Below are 16230 nucleotides of genomic sequence, written 5' to 3' on the forward strand. Positions count from 1 at the left end.
CTTATGATTAAATTTGTTGCACGTCCACCAGTTCCTGCCTCTAAATGAGCAAGTTTTAGCTACTTATTCATTCAGGTAGTGTTTAGAAACAACAAAACACTCACAAAGAAACTCAATACAGAGGAACATAAAAACCCACTGCCAAAAAAGTTTATTTATTTATTTATTTTTATTTTTTGTAAGTGTTGAGCAACACAAACAGTATAAATGCATGACTACGCACAAGGCAGGCAAATTGGGTCAAGGCAATCACTCGACGCAAAAGTATAAATCAGCCTTAAAACTTCTGCCTCATCCCAGGAATAAATTGCACTTAAAATGTATAAAAACAATAACATTTTATTAATAATAATTCGTTATATTACTACCTCATGTCTACTGTTTTGATCAAATAAATGCAGCTTTGAGAAAAAAAGTCTTAAAAACTACTGTTAGTGTGACTTAAACAAACATGAATTATGATACAGAATAACATTATCTAAGTTTACAAAAGTATTTATTATTAGCATAAGTACTTGCGCATTACCTAAGGTTAACATTTCTTATCAGGGGCTGACATTAACACTGGCCAACTCGCCAAATGCGGGTGGATTTCACCTATGGCGGGTTAAAGACCCACTCCCACTAGCCTGTTCGACTGAAGTCATTTTTAAGTTGTAGTTCATAAAGAAGCAGTACGACTGACAAAATAACTGTCCGCCCGAGCAAAAGAAAGCAGGTGAATACCGAATGAGAGGATGATCACACGCATGGCAAGATGCAGGCTATCTTTACTCATTGACTAGGGCTTTAATATTGCATGCACGGCTGGCATGTGATCCTTTCATTATCACACAATATTTTTCGCCTGATTTCTTTTGGTTGCAGTTATTTTTTTATTAAGGTTTAATTATATTCCTTTACAATAATATCAATTTAATAGATTTTTTTATGTTTTTTTTTTTTTAAAGAAAGGTTTTCTTTAATAAAAAGTGCATGTATACAGCTATATTAAGCTTGTTTCAATGTTTTTTGTTAGTAAAGTTTTGTAGCTGAGAAGTAACAAGTTATTCGTTTATTATTTTCGTGTGGCCAGAGAAAAAAATTGGTAAATTCATATGAGTCATTTGCTCATGCTCATTGAGCAAGCTCATACACAACACACCAAAATGTAGAATGAATAAGGCATGTGGAAACAACACAAAATCTAAATCAAGTCATTTTAGCATGTCAAAGTCAAATTTATGCACATAAAATATTAATTTCTCAACAACAGAATTGTGGATAGTAAAAATGGCATGGGGCTAGTAATGTTGGAAAACTACTAGCCACAGTGGCTGGTGATCAAAAGAGTTCATGTCAAGCCCTTTATCCTATTGTAAATATTTACAATTACTTTATTATACAGTATGTGATTATGTTATTTAAGAAAGCACATGGGTCAAAATATCACATTTGCAAGAAATGGTTTATTTTTAAAAAAAGAAAAGCAAACAAATAGCAGAAACAAACAGTTGCCTGTTAATAGTGTTTGTATTATAGAACATAGCATTGATATACACATAAAAATGCCTGTGAGTGCTATACGAGATTTTATTTATTTTATTTTTTGAATGCATTTCCACTAAAGTGCCCTTTTATCATATCAGTCTCTCCACTATGGTTTGCGCTCTGTAACTATATCTGTTCTCTTATTTAAGAAGCCATTGGTGCGAAGGCTCAAGTTTCCCATAGTCACGCAGATGCTTCCTTAAAAACATTTGCGTAAACACACTCTCATAGCATTATCGAGGATGATATAGTTCTTCTAAAGTGACAGGCTTTTTAAAGACTCCTTTCTGGATGTAATGATTGTTTGGGGATGTTTATGCAGACATGTGAATCTTGTCTAATATGTTGACACCAGAAACTCCACTAATGTTGAGCTAAACCTCAAGTAATCCTTGTTTTGGTTGAACTCTTCCCTACGTGAGTGTGCATAAGCCTACATTTGAATAGGCACCCTGCTAGATGGCCAATGTTGTGGGTAAAACGCCATGAGGTTGTAAGATCAAACCATGTGCCCGACACTGAAACCCTCCCATTTGACTTGGGCATGGAGAGCCAAAGCAAGTTTTCAGAATGTGTAGGGATATGGAAGAAGAACAGATTCCATTGACGCTCCTACAGTCATACATACAAAGTTTGTATTAGGATAAGAATGAGATGACATAATCATGGAGTCAGTATGAGGAAAATTGTAGTGGATTACTGTTTATTGGTTGGGATTGTAACTTATAATTAATGAAAAGCAGAGAAGGGGTAGGATAAAATGTGCAAAAGCTTCTTCCTAGTCCTTAGATTTCAGACATGTAGAAGTAAAAAGTTTGCTTTAATATTAATATTATTGTAGTACAGGGTTGTGGCTGGAAGGGCATCCGCTGTGCAAAACATAGGCTGGAATAGTTGGCAGTTCATTTTGCTGTAGCAAACTAAGGAAGCCAAAGGAAAATAATTAAATAAATGAAGAAATAAAGTTTAAAAGTTGGAAGGGCTCCAACCCTGATCAAACACACCTGAACCAGTTAATTAGGACCTGAAATGGCACTTGATAAATACAGACAGATGTGTTTGGTCCGGGCTGGAACTGAAATCTGCTGAAAGGTAGCTCTGCAGAAACATGGTTGGTGATTTCTAACCTACATATTGTTTGATTTCAAGATTTCCACATCCATTTTTTAGCATTGAAGCTTACAATAAAAAATGCAATGTCATTGCTTTGTATCTTGGCAAATATATGAGGTTTTTATATATCTTTGTGTTTGTCAGGTGGTTAACGGTGTCGTGCAGACCGCTGGAGATCAAGATGCTGAAGACACGCAGCTCATGGCTATTTATGCAAAAGACAGCCAGACGGAGGACAAGGTAAGGGTTTTTATATGTTAGTCGTGTAGAAATTACACATTTTACCACTTAAAGTCGTATTTGGTGCCCATTTTAGACAAGTTGGTATGATTCTTTAGGGTCCTTATGGAATTTCTGTTACATACTTGAGTTGAAATTCCTCAAAGGTCAAGTAAAACTACACCCCTCTTTGCTTGACAAAAACAGCTCTGTTCACAGTGACTCGATAATGAGCTACTGTTAAACACACCCTTCTTTTCGAGATATAAGATGTCCTTAGATATTTCTGGACTGTAAATACCTCTCCCAAATCCCTGCTCAAAGCTTTTTCAGAAAAAAAAAGTATTGCCTTTTGGGCTAAAGAATGTCACTACCATTATGTCGTTATACATAAGGGGTTCGAGACTGATTTGTCAGTAAAGCCAGTTCTGCAGTCAGCAGTAAATCTTCAGTATGTGCTTTCAGATGGAGCAGCATTTACTACACAAAGTTGTAGTTCACTGACAAGCGACACGCTATTGCGTTCATAATCTCAAGAGATTTTTTCGGTAAAAGCTAATCGTTCTGCGATAATGACAGGTGTTAGTGTAAGTTCACTGTGTTGCTGCTACATCTAAAAGCATGTGAAAATACCACGAATAATAGACTTTTACTACTAATCACACAACTGTGCTTCTCAGGTAAGATGTGCATGAAAATCGCAACTTTTGTTTAATCACAAATGCAATTTGTGAAGAAATAAAAGGAAATATTAACTTTTTATTATTTAATTTTTATCTTGACTCTACATCTAAAAACCCTTAAACACTCGTGCGTGGTTCTTCAAATGACGTGAGTTGCGAGAATAACGATCATGCACATCCATCAAGCTCAATTCTACAATTACACTGCAATAAATATTTGTTTATATATTATTGTCATAAGAAAAACAAATCGACAGTGGGAAAACCTTCTTAGGTACTCTCCAGATATTCGTCAGTGCAAAAAACATCAATGTATTAACAGCATTTTAGGGTGATGGAATAAAGACCCACTGCAAGTGCATATTTACCAAATAAGAGGTAAAATAGAGCACATCTAACAGAGGCTTTGGATATGTAACATTCGTTTCCTCTAAAGCTGGGATTTGGTGTAAAGACTCCTGAAATCCTTCACAGCTGACCTCAGAGCAGATTGTATGCCAGGACAGCTTCCCCTTAGGAAAGGAAGGAGTCTACAGGAGAGTCATTATGTGGGTCGGAGATGATCTTATTCAAATAGCCAACAAAATGACTGTGTGCTTTCATTTTTGAGCTGGCAGATAAGTCAGAAACCATTAAATATAAAAGTGGAAATTTCATTAGATGTCCCCTTTAAATAAAAAGGCTTCTCTTAGCAGTCATGCTTGACCACTCTGTGTTAAACCCTGTTCTGTAATGGCTCCGTCATTATGACTCTGCACTTTTCCCCCAGAGAGGAAACAGGGATTCAACATATGATTCAACATATTTCACTCTCTGCCTCTGTTTCTCTGTCTCATACTGTCAAGAATAAGAATTTTTGGATTTTTAATCCAGATTTGCCTTGTATCAAAACATATTGCCTATAAAAGAAAGAAAAGTGTTGCAAGTGACAGCTTGGTACAGTACCTTAGCATTTTGTTGATTAGTTAAACTGTTGAAACTAAATTTTAACAACTTGCATATGTAACAGAATAACACTAACTGTCCACCAACTGAGAAGACTTGAATGGAGTAGATTAAGCAGTTTTCATTAATTTCAAGATTTTTTTTTTATTTAGAGGCGCTGATTTCCTGTTGACATTGTTGGAATTGCCAGCAATTTTGTTTTGTGTGAGCATGTGTGTGTGCGTGAGTGAGTGATGCTGTTTATAGTGTACACCTCTCACTCAACTTCCCTGTAATAGAGATTGGTTGCTATAGGAACAGCTGATCCTGACTCTTGTGTCTTTTCTCTCCCCTTCAGTGCTCCATATCAGACACTGTGGACAGTGCAGACAGCATCGACGCCGGGAGGATAGACATGATATACACAATAGAGGACACACCACCTTGGTATTTGTGTGTGTTCCTGGGTTTACAGGTACAAACACACAGCCTGCTTGTTCCTAGACATTTCATATGTTCATATTTTTTCAGCAGTGGCCTATTCTTTGCAGTTGTCACATTCAACTTTACGGCTGTGAAATAGAATTTACAGCAGTCACAGTAATCTTTAAAGCAATGACCGTCAACTTTACATCTTTAAAACTAGACTTTACAGCAATGACCGTCAATTTTACAGCAGAGAAACTAGACTTTACAGCAATGACCCTCAACTTTACATCATTTAAACTACACTTTACAGTAATCACACTCAACTTTACATCATTGAATCTAGACTTTACTGCAATGACCTGCAATTTTACATCATTGAATCTAGATTTTACAGCAATGACCATAAACTTTACATAATTAAATCTAGACTTTACAGCAATGACCATCAACTTTACATCATTTAAACTACACTTTACAGTAATCACACTCAACTTTACATCATTGAATCTAGACTTTACTGCAATGACCATCAACTTTACATAATTGAATCTAGACTTTACAGCAATGACCATCAACTTTACTTAATTGAATCTAGACTTTACAGCAATGACCATCAACTTTACATAATTGAATCTAGACTTTACTGCAATGACCCGCAATTTTACATCATTGAATCTAGACTTTACAGCAATAACCATCAACTTTACATCATTGAATCTAGACTTTAAAGCAATGACCATCAACTTTACATCATTGAATCTAGACTTTACAGCAATGACCCGCAATTTTACATCATTGAATCTAGACTTTACAGCAATGACCATCAACTTTACATAATTGAATCTAGACTTTACAGAAATGACCATCAACTTTACATAATTGAATCTAGACTTTACTGCAGTGACCCGCAATTTTACATCATTGAATCTAGACTTTACAGCAATAACCATCAACTTTACATCATTGAATCTAGACTTTAAAGCAATGACCATCAACTTTACATAATTGAATCTAGACTTTACTGCAGTGACCCGCAATTTTACATCATTGAATCTAGACTTTACAGCAATAACCATCAACTTTACATCATTGAATCTAGACTTTAAAGCAATGACCATCAACTTTACATAATTGAATCTAGACTTTACTGCAGTGACCCGCAATTTTACATCATTGAATCTAGACTTTACAGCAATAACCATCAACTTTACATCATTGAATCTAGACTTTAAAGCAATGACTATCAACTTTACATCATTGAATCTAGACTTTACAGCAATGACAATCAACTTTACATCATTTAAACTACACTGTCAGTGAATCTAGACTTTACTGCAATGACCCGCAATTTTACATCATTGAATCTAGACTTTACAGCAATGACCATCAACTTTACATAATTGAATCTAGACTTTACAGAAATGACCATCAACTTTACATCATTGAATCTAGACTTTACAGCAATGACCATCAACTTTACATCATTAAATCTAGACTTTACAGCAGTGACCTGTAACTTTACAGCAGAGCAACTAGACTTTACGTTAATCACACTCAATTTTACAGCAGTGAAATTAGACTTTACTGCATTGACAGTCAAATTTACAGCAGTGAATCTAGACCTTACAGCAGTGGCCATCAACTTTACCGTGTTGAAGCTAGATTTAAGACAGTGGCCCTCAACTTTACAGCAATGACCCTACCTTTTATTGCGTTTACCCTAGACGTAATCGTATTTTGATGTTCCCTATGACAAAGATGACTAAAAAAGAGCAATTGTCATTTTTTTTTTCTCTTTCCCCATAATTTCTCCTCAGCACTATCTCACCTGCTTCAGTGGAACTATTGCTGTGCCCTTTTTACTGGCTGAAGCGATGTGTGTGGGATTTGACCAATGGGCAACCAGTCAGCTGATCGGCACCATTTTCTTTTGTGTAGGCATCACCACTCTGCTACAGACCACCTTTGGCTGCCGGTAAGTGTGTGCTTTTTTAAGAGAAGTCTGATGGTTCGAATGCGTGTTTCAGAAATATTGAATAAACAGTTTGCTTACTGTCAGTAGGCTTTACTCTTTGTTTATCTGTAACGTCTGTTTACATATCTGTTTGCTTGTTTTCAAAATCTGTTACATTAATTAAAACACTTGTTAATGTTCAGTAATTGGCCGATAGTAATTAAGTATTGTGTATTCATATAGTGCATTTATTGTGTATGGCCAAACACCCAAAGCACTTCAAACTTATGAGGAGGGTCTCTCCACACCACCACCAGTGTGCAGCATCCACTTGGATGATGCAACGGCAGCCACTGGACAACGGTGCCTGTGCGCTTACCACACACCAGCTATATGGGGAGGGGAGAGACAATGGATGGGGATGATTGGGAGGACTTGATGTAGGGAATTTGGCCCAGACACTCTGGTTATACCCTTATTCTTTACAAGAAATGTCATGGGATTTTTAATGAGCACAGAAAGTCAGGACCTCGGTTTATAATCTCATCCGAAAGACGGCGCTCACTAACAGTATAGAGTCCCCTTTACTTCATATGGATTGGAAACATATGTTGTGTTCATGTTTCCGGTATGGGAGGTTTTATACATTAGTTTCAGAACAATAGATTCAGGCTTCGTTTACAAGCGAACTTTAGTTAGGTACTTAAGTACTCTATCTACTTAACCTTTTGTTTACTTTAGGGAAATATAATAGAAAAGATGATGACATCTAGAACATTCTGTCCACAGTGAAGAATTTCATTTCCTCAGTGGAGTGTCTTTGTTGTTAAAATGATGCAGTGCTTTTGAGATTAAGGGAAACTATAAGTTGAAATCAAATGTTTGTTTACTGTGGATGAACATTAGCATGTTGTGTTGGGTGGGGTCGACAAGTCTGAACATCGTTACCTCACAAAAGGATCATTTATTTGAAAGCTGTAATTAAAATGAAAGGTGTGAGAAAGAGAGGAATAAGTTGGCATTAGTTTGTATTTTTTTTCTGTGTCTGTGTGGGCATGCACTTTCAGTTGTGTGGTGTTGTGATGGAATCTTAATCTTGACAGAGTACGGTTGGACGTTTATTACTGAATTATCTTTTTGATGTTTATGTACATTTCTATAGCATATGTATTTCCACTAATATGGTTTAGTTTTTTTTTCTCTTCCCTTTTTGCCACATTTTTTTTTATTTTAATGTTTTTGTTTATTATTTTTGTAGGGATGTAACGGTATTGTAAATACCGTCATACCGCAATATAATTTTTTTTCGATATTACCGTAGTCGCATGACTCGGTAAAACTATAGGTCTTCTGAGAAAATTTGCTCAGGCGAATGAATCGAACGGGAGGTAGCGAAAACTACAATTCCCATCAGCCCATGCTTGACCATCATCCCTTGCGGTCTGTTGTCGCTACAGATCCAGTAATGCGGAAATGGAGTGTGCTGCTAGAAGCGGGAATGAAAAAGAGCTGGAAAACTCTAAAGCGGGTGTTGTCGCCGCGCGCGTACTGAATAGCGGTGTTGTCGCGCGAGTTCTTATCAGCTGTGTTGTCGCGCGCATACTGAATAGCGGTGTTGTCGCGCGAGTTCTTATCAGCTGTGTTGTCGCGCGCGTACTGAATAGCGGTGTTGTCAGCACACTGTTCAGATTGATGCAGACATGAGACTCATGGTTTGTCCTCTCAAGTGGGGGAAAGACAATGCACAACGTTACCCACTGCTGTCAACCTGGGCCAAGTCATATCTCTCTTGTCCCAGAAACCTCAGTCCCAAATGAGAGGGTTTTTTCTGTTGCAGGGGACATTGTAAATACCCAGAGATACCAGCTTTTACCAGATTATAGTTATATGATAATTTTCCTTTAAACCCATCTCAATCTAAGTGAGTGAGTGATTAAATGTTGAATGTGATGAGTTTTCAACAATACTAAATTGAAACTTTATTTTTTTACATGGTTTAATATTTTTTTGTTATTAAAATTGAAGTTCCTGTTTCAAAGCTTACAGATAGATGGCTAATTTGTATGTCATTGACACTTTTGGCACTTTTTTGGAGTATTTTCATAAGTTTTGTTTTTTCCTGTAAATGATTCAATAAATACCGTACCTTGACATTCATACCGAGGTATTACCGTACCGTGAAATTCTGATACCGTTACATCCCTATATTTTTGTGCTATTTATCTTTGTTTCTTTCCATTTCCTTTTTTTCCCAGTTTTTTACATGAAGTTAAAGTAACCTGGTAACCTAGATTTGTTGTTGAAATGTTTCTCTTGGTTATTTCTGTGAACAGGAAGGGTGTTTATGATGCTTTTCCCTCCACTGGTTCTTATTCAGCACAGATCCAGCTATTAGATGAACTTGTATCCAAGGTGCTTTTAGCTTTATTTTATTCTACAATTTTTGAAGGCCACTTTTCTGATATGCACCATTAGCCTTGTGATTTCTTTCAAAACATTTGTCAGTTTTACAGACACTCAACCCTTTCAGACACGCATGGTTTACAGCATTTTATTAAGAAAGAGAAAAACAGAATTGAATGGTGTAAGAGAACATGACACAGCTTTCTTGTGGTGTTAAGAGCTGCTTTCTTAATTTCTTGATTTCTTGACAAAATCTCACCTCATTTGGTCGTGGAGCAGGAGGTCTGGAGAAAGAGGGCCAGTTTAGTTTAGCTGTGGTCATCTGTCCATCTTTGTGGTTTTGGCTCAGGTTGTTTCACCAATCAGTAATGAAGGCTTTCATCTCTCTCTCCCTCTCTTAATAGTGGAGCATTCAGCACACTTGTGCCATTCCTTTTGTCTTGTACATGAGGACAGGTCACTATGTGAGACTATTTGAGAGTTGAATTTGCCTAAGTGTTCCAAGTTAAACATGGTTGTACAAAGTGTCTACACTTGCACTTAATAACATGTGACACAACGCATTGCGGCTAAAACAGCAGCATAGACAATACTATAATAATAATAAACTAATAATAATAATAATAATTCCTTACATTTATATAGCGCTTTTCTAGGCACTCAAAGTGCTTTACACATTGAGGGGAATGTCTTTATGCACCACCAGTGTGCAGCATCCACCTGGATGACCAGACGACCGCCATATTGCGCCAGACCGCACACCACACACCTGCTGAATGGGGATGATTTAATATGGGGATGGTTAGGAGGCCATGTCAGTGGGCAAATTTGGCCAGGATGCCGGGGTTAAACCTCTACTCTTTTTCTAATTACATTCTGGGTTTTTTAACGTCCACAGAGAGTCAGGACCTCGGTTTAACATCTCATCTGAAAGACAGCCCTCACTGAGCAGTATAGAGTCGCCTTCACTATAATGGGGCATTACCCCCACACAGACCGCAGGTTCAGCACCCCCTGCTAGCCTCACTTACACTACTATGACAATCGCCATGTTTCTATCCAAAAATGCAGAATATTTCATAAAACATTTGCAAATAAAGCATTGTTTCCATCCAGTGAGTCAGAGAGAACAAAATCGTGACTTCTTCTGTGGACCTTTTTCTTATGTAATAAATTACTTGAGAATATGAAGATGAAACAATAATGCATAGTGGCTTTGGCACTCTTTGGGAGTGCAGCCACTCAAGACAGTTCGTGAAAGTAATTATACAGAACCACTTTGGCTAAGGGATTTTAGAATGACCAAAACAACAGTTATATGTTGAGCTATGTGGTTGGTTTGCTGGTTTGTCCATTTATACTTTCCCATGCAGCCCATTTTTGTTATCACGTGATCTGTTAAAACAATCACAAAACTCTTGTTGTGCATGTTGAATTTTATTCGGTAAATGTGTTTCCATCATAGTTTATTTACAGTTTTCCTTATACAATATAAATTTCATCCGACTCATTTGTGTTCATAAGTTTTTTTTATGCTCATTTTCAAAATTTATACAGATTTTAGCATCTCAATTAAAGCATGATATTTTTATGTGCAATTCCAAAACCGGCATAAAATATGTGGATAGAAATCGCTATTGATTAACCTCTGGTACTTATGTGCTTTTTTTATGCTAAAAATATCTAATGTGAATTTAAATCACCATTTTGCACAAGTGTTTATTGGCATACTAAAGGTGCTAGAAGATGGTTTACTTAAGATTTTGAAAATAAAATATGGGAAAATCACTTTTCCCTCTCTGTGTGCACCAGACATCTTTTTTTTTTTTTTATAAACCCTCCAAGTGTTCTTCACACAGGTGAGTGGCTTGACAAACCACCTGTTGGAGTTGGTCTTTGTTCTTTGTATTCACCAGACTCTTTCTTACACATACTGACAAGGACTCTGTAATAAATAAATAAAATAAAGTAAAATAAATTAATAAACAAAACAATCTTGTCATGCTATCTATGTATTGCTGCCCTCTGGTGATTTTAGGTACTTTTTTTATCCCTGCTTCTAAGTTGTTTTGGATAAAAGCATATGCTAAATGAATAAAGTTAAATGTAAAATAATTAGCAAACATCAACTCTATGCTTATTGCTGGACTGTTGTTGTGTCATGCCGGGTCAGGGACACCGTGTCAAGGTGTGTGATCCCAATTGGCAGAATTGTTTAATCTAAAAGGAACTCTGATGCAATTGTTCTGTAAGTGCAGTTCACTTGCCAAGTGAAATGAGACCTCTGAAAAGATTGTTAGTCAACTTCCAAAGAGAACACATCTTTTTTTATTTATTTATTGATTTTTTTTCTTTTTTTTTTTTAAATCTGAGGTAAATTATTCATTGATGTTCTCATAGTGGCTTAAGTTATGCAAAATTGTATTGCCACTAAAAACATTTTAATACTATGCAAAGCATAAAAGCAACCTGTTTTTCTGTTCATTATATGTCATGGAAACTTTTTAGTCAGTGAATGTCAGGATATTAAAAATTGGCTTCAAAATCTTGATGTTTTGCACAGTTGAATGTTTGCACTTTAATAAAGGCATTGGGAATCTGTCTTTTTGCATCATATCTTTACTGGTGTGTGATTTAAGGAATTCCAGATTCTGTTTTGACTTCTTTAAACTTTTTAGAAGCTCATAATGAGTTCTCAGTATATGAAAATATGCACATACAATAGCTCAAATGCAACTCTGTTTTGGTTTGTGGATAAATTCAGTTGCAAAATATACATCATAAAAGGCTGTTTTTCTTAAAAGTGAATATAAAAGTTAAGCCACAAGTCATTATTATTCCAGAAAAAAACAGTGAATTCAATCATGTGAACACGCTTAATTTACATGTTTATAAAAGCATCAGCTAAATGTTATCAGCTTTGTCATCACAGCAATAAACTGCACTTTAAATGTTCAGTGTTAAAATTAAAAATGTTTTGTAAAACATTTCACAGTAGTCATCTTACTGTTTGTTTAAATAAATAAACAAAACATTGCTAAGCATAAGAAATCAACCCCTAACCTTTTCACACAATATGCTGGCTTCACTTTCTTTTGATTTGCATTGTTCTTGTAATTTGCAAACCATTTGACCATTTGCAAGCCAGCGTGGATCACTCCTCAATCTGGGATGGTGAGTCTGTCCTTGGCCACTCGTGTCACTGCACCTTTCATTTAAATAAGGATCAAACGAATTTGAAAAAAATAAAAAAAGCAATTAAGCCATAATATTGTTCCCTTATAAAATATCTACTGCATGCTGTTTAAAAAGTTAGTTCACCCAGAATTTTATATCCTGTCTGCATTTACTCATTCTCCACTTTTGTTTTTTGTTTTAAACACAAAATACGCTACTAACAGATGGGTAGCCATTAAAAGTGCAACAGATAATGGAAAAATCCTAATGTTAGCCCAATAGCACTAAAAGCTTAACTCCCAAATCCTGAACACATGAACATGCACAAGACAACATAACTACAATACATTATGCAACATTCACCAGAGAGATAACTTCATAGGGAAGTAGTAAGTACAAAACTAAACTTAAAATAATTAGTCGATTTTTTTTTTTTTTTTTTTTTTTTTTTTTTTTTTTTTTCCTGCCATTCTCTGTCTGAACCGCATCCGTGAACATGCTAATGTTGTAATCTGTTCTGCTGGAATGGAGTGTGTAGAAGTATGTTATTTTTACATATTTTGACAGGCTAGCAGGGACAACCTACGTATTGTAATGTTCAGACCAATCATTTTGATTGGACAAACTTTGCTCACACTTTATTTGATGGTCCTTTTGTTGAATTTAAGTTACATTTCATCTACATGCCAACTAATTCTCATTAGATTAATATACGTTGCTCAAATGCAGATTTTCTTGTGCGCTTACAAATAAACACTGCTGAAGTGCAATTTAGTGTGTTTATGTAGTATGTCTCCAACATTTATTAGATTGGCTTTTTTAATATATGTTGTTGCGTTTTTTTATTATTATTTTTTATTATTATTTTTATTTTATTTTTTTATAACCTGCTATTTAAAAAAAAAAATGACTGAATGTTTTGAATAAGAAGCTGTAATGTAGCCGTAGTGGGGTGAATTTAGTGTGGCGCCCCACCATGGAAGAATGAATGTAGTGGAAACCTTGTGTTAGTTGTCTTGACCTCTATTCTGTCCTTGGCCAATCACATACTCTCACATTACTAGTGCGGTGAAAACATTATCTAAATCAATTTTACATAGATATAAATATAAATTAAAACTAAATAGATTGCTGCGTGTTTTATGATATGCTGTAATAAATGCATTGTTTTTCTTTTACCGTGCATATGTAGACATTGTATGAAACATTAGGTCACAAAAATTTACTTAAAAGTCTTGGAAAAATCATAGAAAAGTAATGGAATTTTAGTATTAAAAATGTGTATAAACCCTGACTATGCATCATCATATTCGAAGGCTTTCTTTTGTTTGTTTGCAAGGACATAGCAATGGTGGTGTTTTCAGAAACCTTTACTTTTAAACCTGTTTTCAAATTTCCGCATTTTCATTACCAAACATGACATTGTCATGTGAACATTGTCATGGTGTTTTGTTGTTGCTTCTGATAATGTACAAATGGCCACTAATTAAGTGTGCATAAACTGTCATTTTTTGTGTGTGAACTGTCCCTTTAAGCCCCTAAAACTCTTAAGCTCATCATTCACATTGTCTCAGGAAACTGTGATTTCATCTGTAAACATCCACTGTTGATGTTTTGTCCTCTCCCTATAGTGTAATTGTTGTTTTATATGTCGTCAGACTGTAAGTGAATGCTGTTTGGTCCAGTAGATTTCAGGTTGGGATCTGCTGCTTTGGGCTCTCCATGTCATAAAGGCATTTAGCAGTGGCCTGCGCTGCGTCCTGCACTCAATGTTCTTTCTTTGGCCTCTTTGGGTCGTTTGATGTCTGATCTCGCTGTTCTGACGTCAGTTGCTCGTGGCACATGCTGTTTCCAGAGAAACCTGAGTGACTGGACAAAAAAAAAGAGGAAATGAGGTAAAGATAAGAGTAGCAGAGAGCCCTCAGACGGTCTTCTGGCTGTCTGTGTGGATCAGCTAGAAGATTTACAGTACAAGTCAAAGGTGACAATAGTGTGTTTGTGAGCCTCAGAGGCTGTGTGTGTGTGTTGGTCATCACTGTGAAGATATTATCATTAATTTAAATTCAAACTAGACAGTTATGCATTTAAACTAGGCAATTTTAGGCAATTAAATAAATATTTTTATTACTTCAGTTTGTAGGCAAATCAGGAAACGTTTTGCTGTCTAATGTCTATGATATCTTATACAAGACAAATGTATTTTTATAGCACAATTTATACACAACAGTAATTCAAAGTGCTTTACATAAACAATAATGAAATAAACAAGAAAATAAAAATGATTAAAATCATTTAAAATGATTAAAACCGATAAAACAGATTAAAATGTGTTAAAACGGGTAATAAATGAATAAAAAAGGAAAGGGGTGCAGTGGCTGAAGACTGATTCACCCTTCTTTGACTGAACACTTAACATTTCTAATTTACTTGATCCTAATGATCCGAGTGACCTGTTGTGTTGTATTCAGTGAGCATATCTGTAATGTATTGAGGTAATGTATTTAATTCCAATCTTGCTTCAACAGACTTCCTGGTAGGTTTCAAACAAGCCTGAAGGACTTCATTAGTTTCATTAGGTGTATTTAATTAGGGTTGTAACTAAACTGTGCAGGGCTGCGGCCCTCCAGGAATTGAGTTTGACATCCCTGTCCTAGGCCATTTAGTGATTTATAGACAATAGTAATACTTTAAAATCTATTCTGAATGTGACTGGGAGCCAGTGTAAAGTCCTGAGGATCGATGTGATGTACCCTGATTTTCTGGTTCTGGTCAGAGTCCTGGCAGCAGCGTTCTGGATGAGCTGCAACTGTCTGACTGTCTTTTTGGTAAGGCCATTGAGGAGTCCATTACAGTAATCCACCCTGCTGCTGATAAAAGCATGAACAAGTCTGTTTAAGTCCTCACTGGAAACAAAGCATCTAATTCTTGCTATGTTTAATCGTATTTTTTTTTTTTTACTTAAAAAAAAAAGACAGAAATATCTAATTTAATACAGTATTATTATTTTCACAAAAGTTAACAAAACCCAACAAGTCAGAATTAATATACCCTCTGAATTATTAGCACCCCTTTTTAATTTCTTCCCCATTTTCTGTTTAATGCAGAGCAGATTTTTTAAACAAATTTCTAAACATATTAGTTTTAATAACTCATCTTTAATAACTGATTTATTTCATCTTTGCCACTATGACAGTAAATAATATTTTACTGGATGTTTTTCAAGACAATTCTATACAGCTTGAACTGACATTTAAAGGCTTAACTAGGTTAATTAAGTTAACTAGGCAGGTTAGGATAATTAGGCAAGTTATTGTATAACGACGGTTTGTTCTGCTCATATCGAAAAAAATATAGCTTAAAGGGGCTAATAATTTTGACCTTAAAGTGGTTTTTAAAAATTTTAAACTGCTTTTATTTTAGCAGAAATAAAACAATTAAGGCTTTCTCTAGAAGAAAATAATATTATCAGATATACTGTGAAAATGTCCTTGCTCTGTCAAACATCATTTGGGAAATATTCAAAAAAGAAAAAAAAAAATTCAAAGGGCGGTTAATAATTCTGATTTCAACTGTAGCTAAATATTTCATACTATTAAATAAAATTAAATCTAATTAAAATAAATGAAATTACAGATAAGAATCAAATTAATTAAAAATATTAACTAAAACTAACATTTTAACATACTGGTAATTACTAAATTAATTACTACATTTATTATTTAAATTTAATAATAATAGAATAATGTTTAAACACTTAAATATATTAAAATACATATTAAATATTTTTCAAAACATAAA

The 16230-nt window shown here is 35.2% G+C and overlaps 1 protein-coding gene across 2 annotated transcripts in view; it reads left to right on the forward strand.

The window, feature by feature from the left end:
- The window catches only part of slc23a2 (solute carrier family 23 member 2), a 68821-nt gene that overhangs the window by 27567 nt on the left and 25024 nt on the right, over nt 1-16230 (forward strand). For both annotated transcript variants that reach the window (XM_021472133.3, XM_021472134.3), the window contains 3 exons: nt 2788-2883; nt 4828-4944; nt 6716-6873. In XM_021472133.3, coding sequence (XP_021327808.1) covers nt 2788-2883; nt 4828-4944; nt 6716-6873 — 371 coding nt within the window. The remainder of the gene's footprint in view (nt 1-2787; nt 2884-4827; nt 4945-6715; nt 6874-16230) is intronic.

Source organism: Danio rerio, chromosome 8 (assembly GCF_049306965.1).
Source record: "Danio rerio strain Tuebingen ecotype United States chromosome 8, GRCz12tu, whole genome shotgun sequence".
NCBI lineage: Eukaryota > Metazoa > Chordata > Actinopteri > Cypriniformes > Danionidae > Danio > Danio rerio.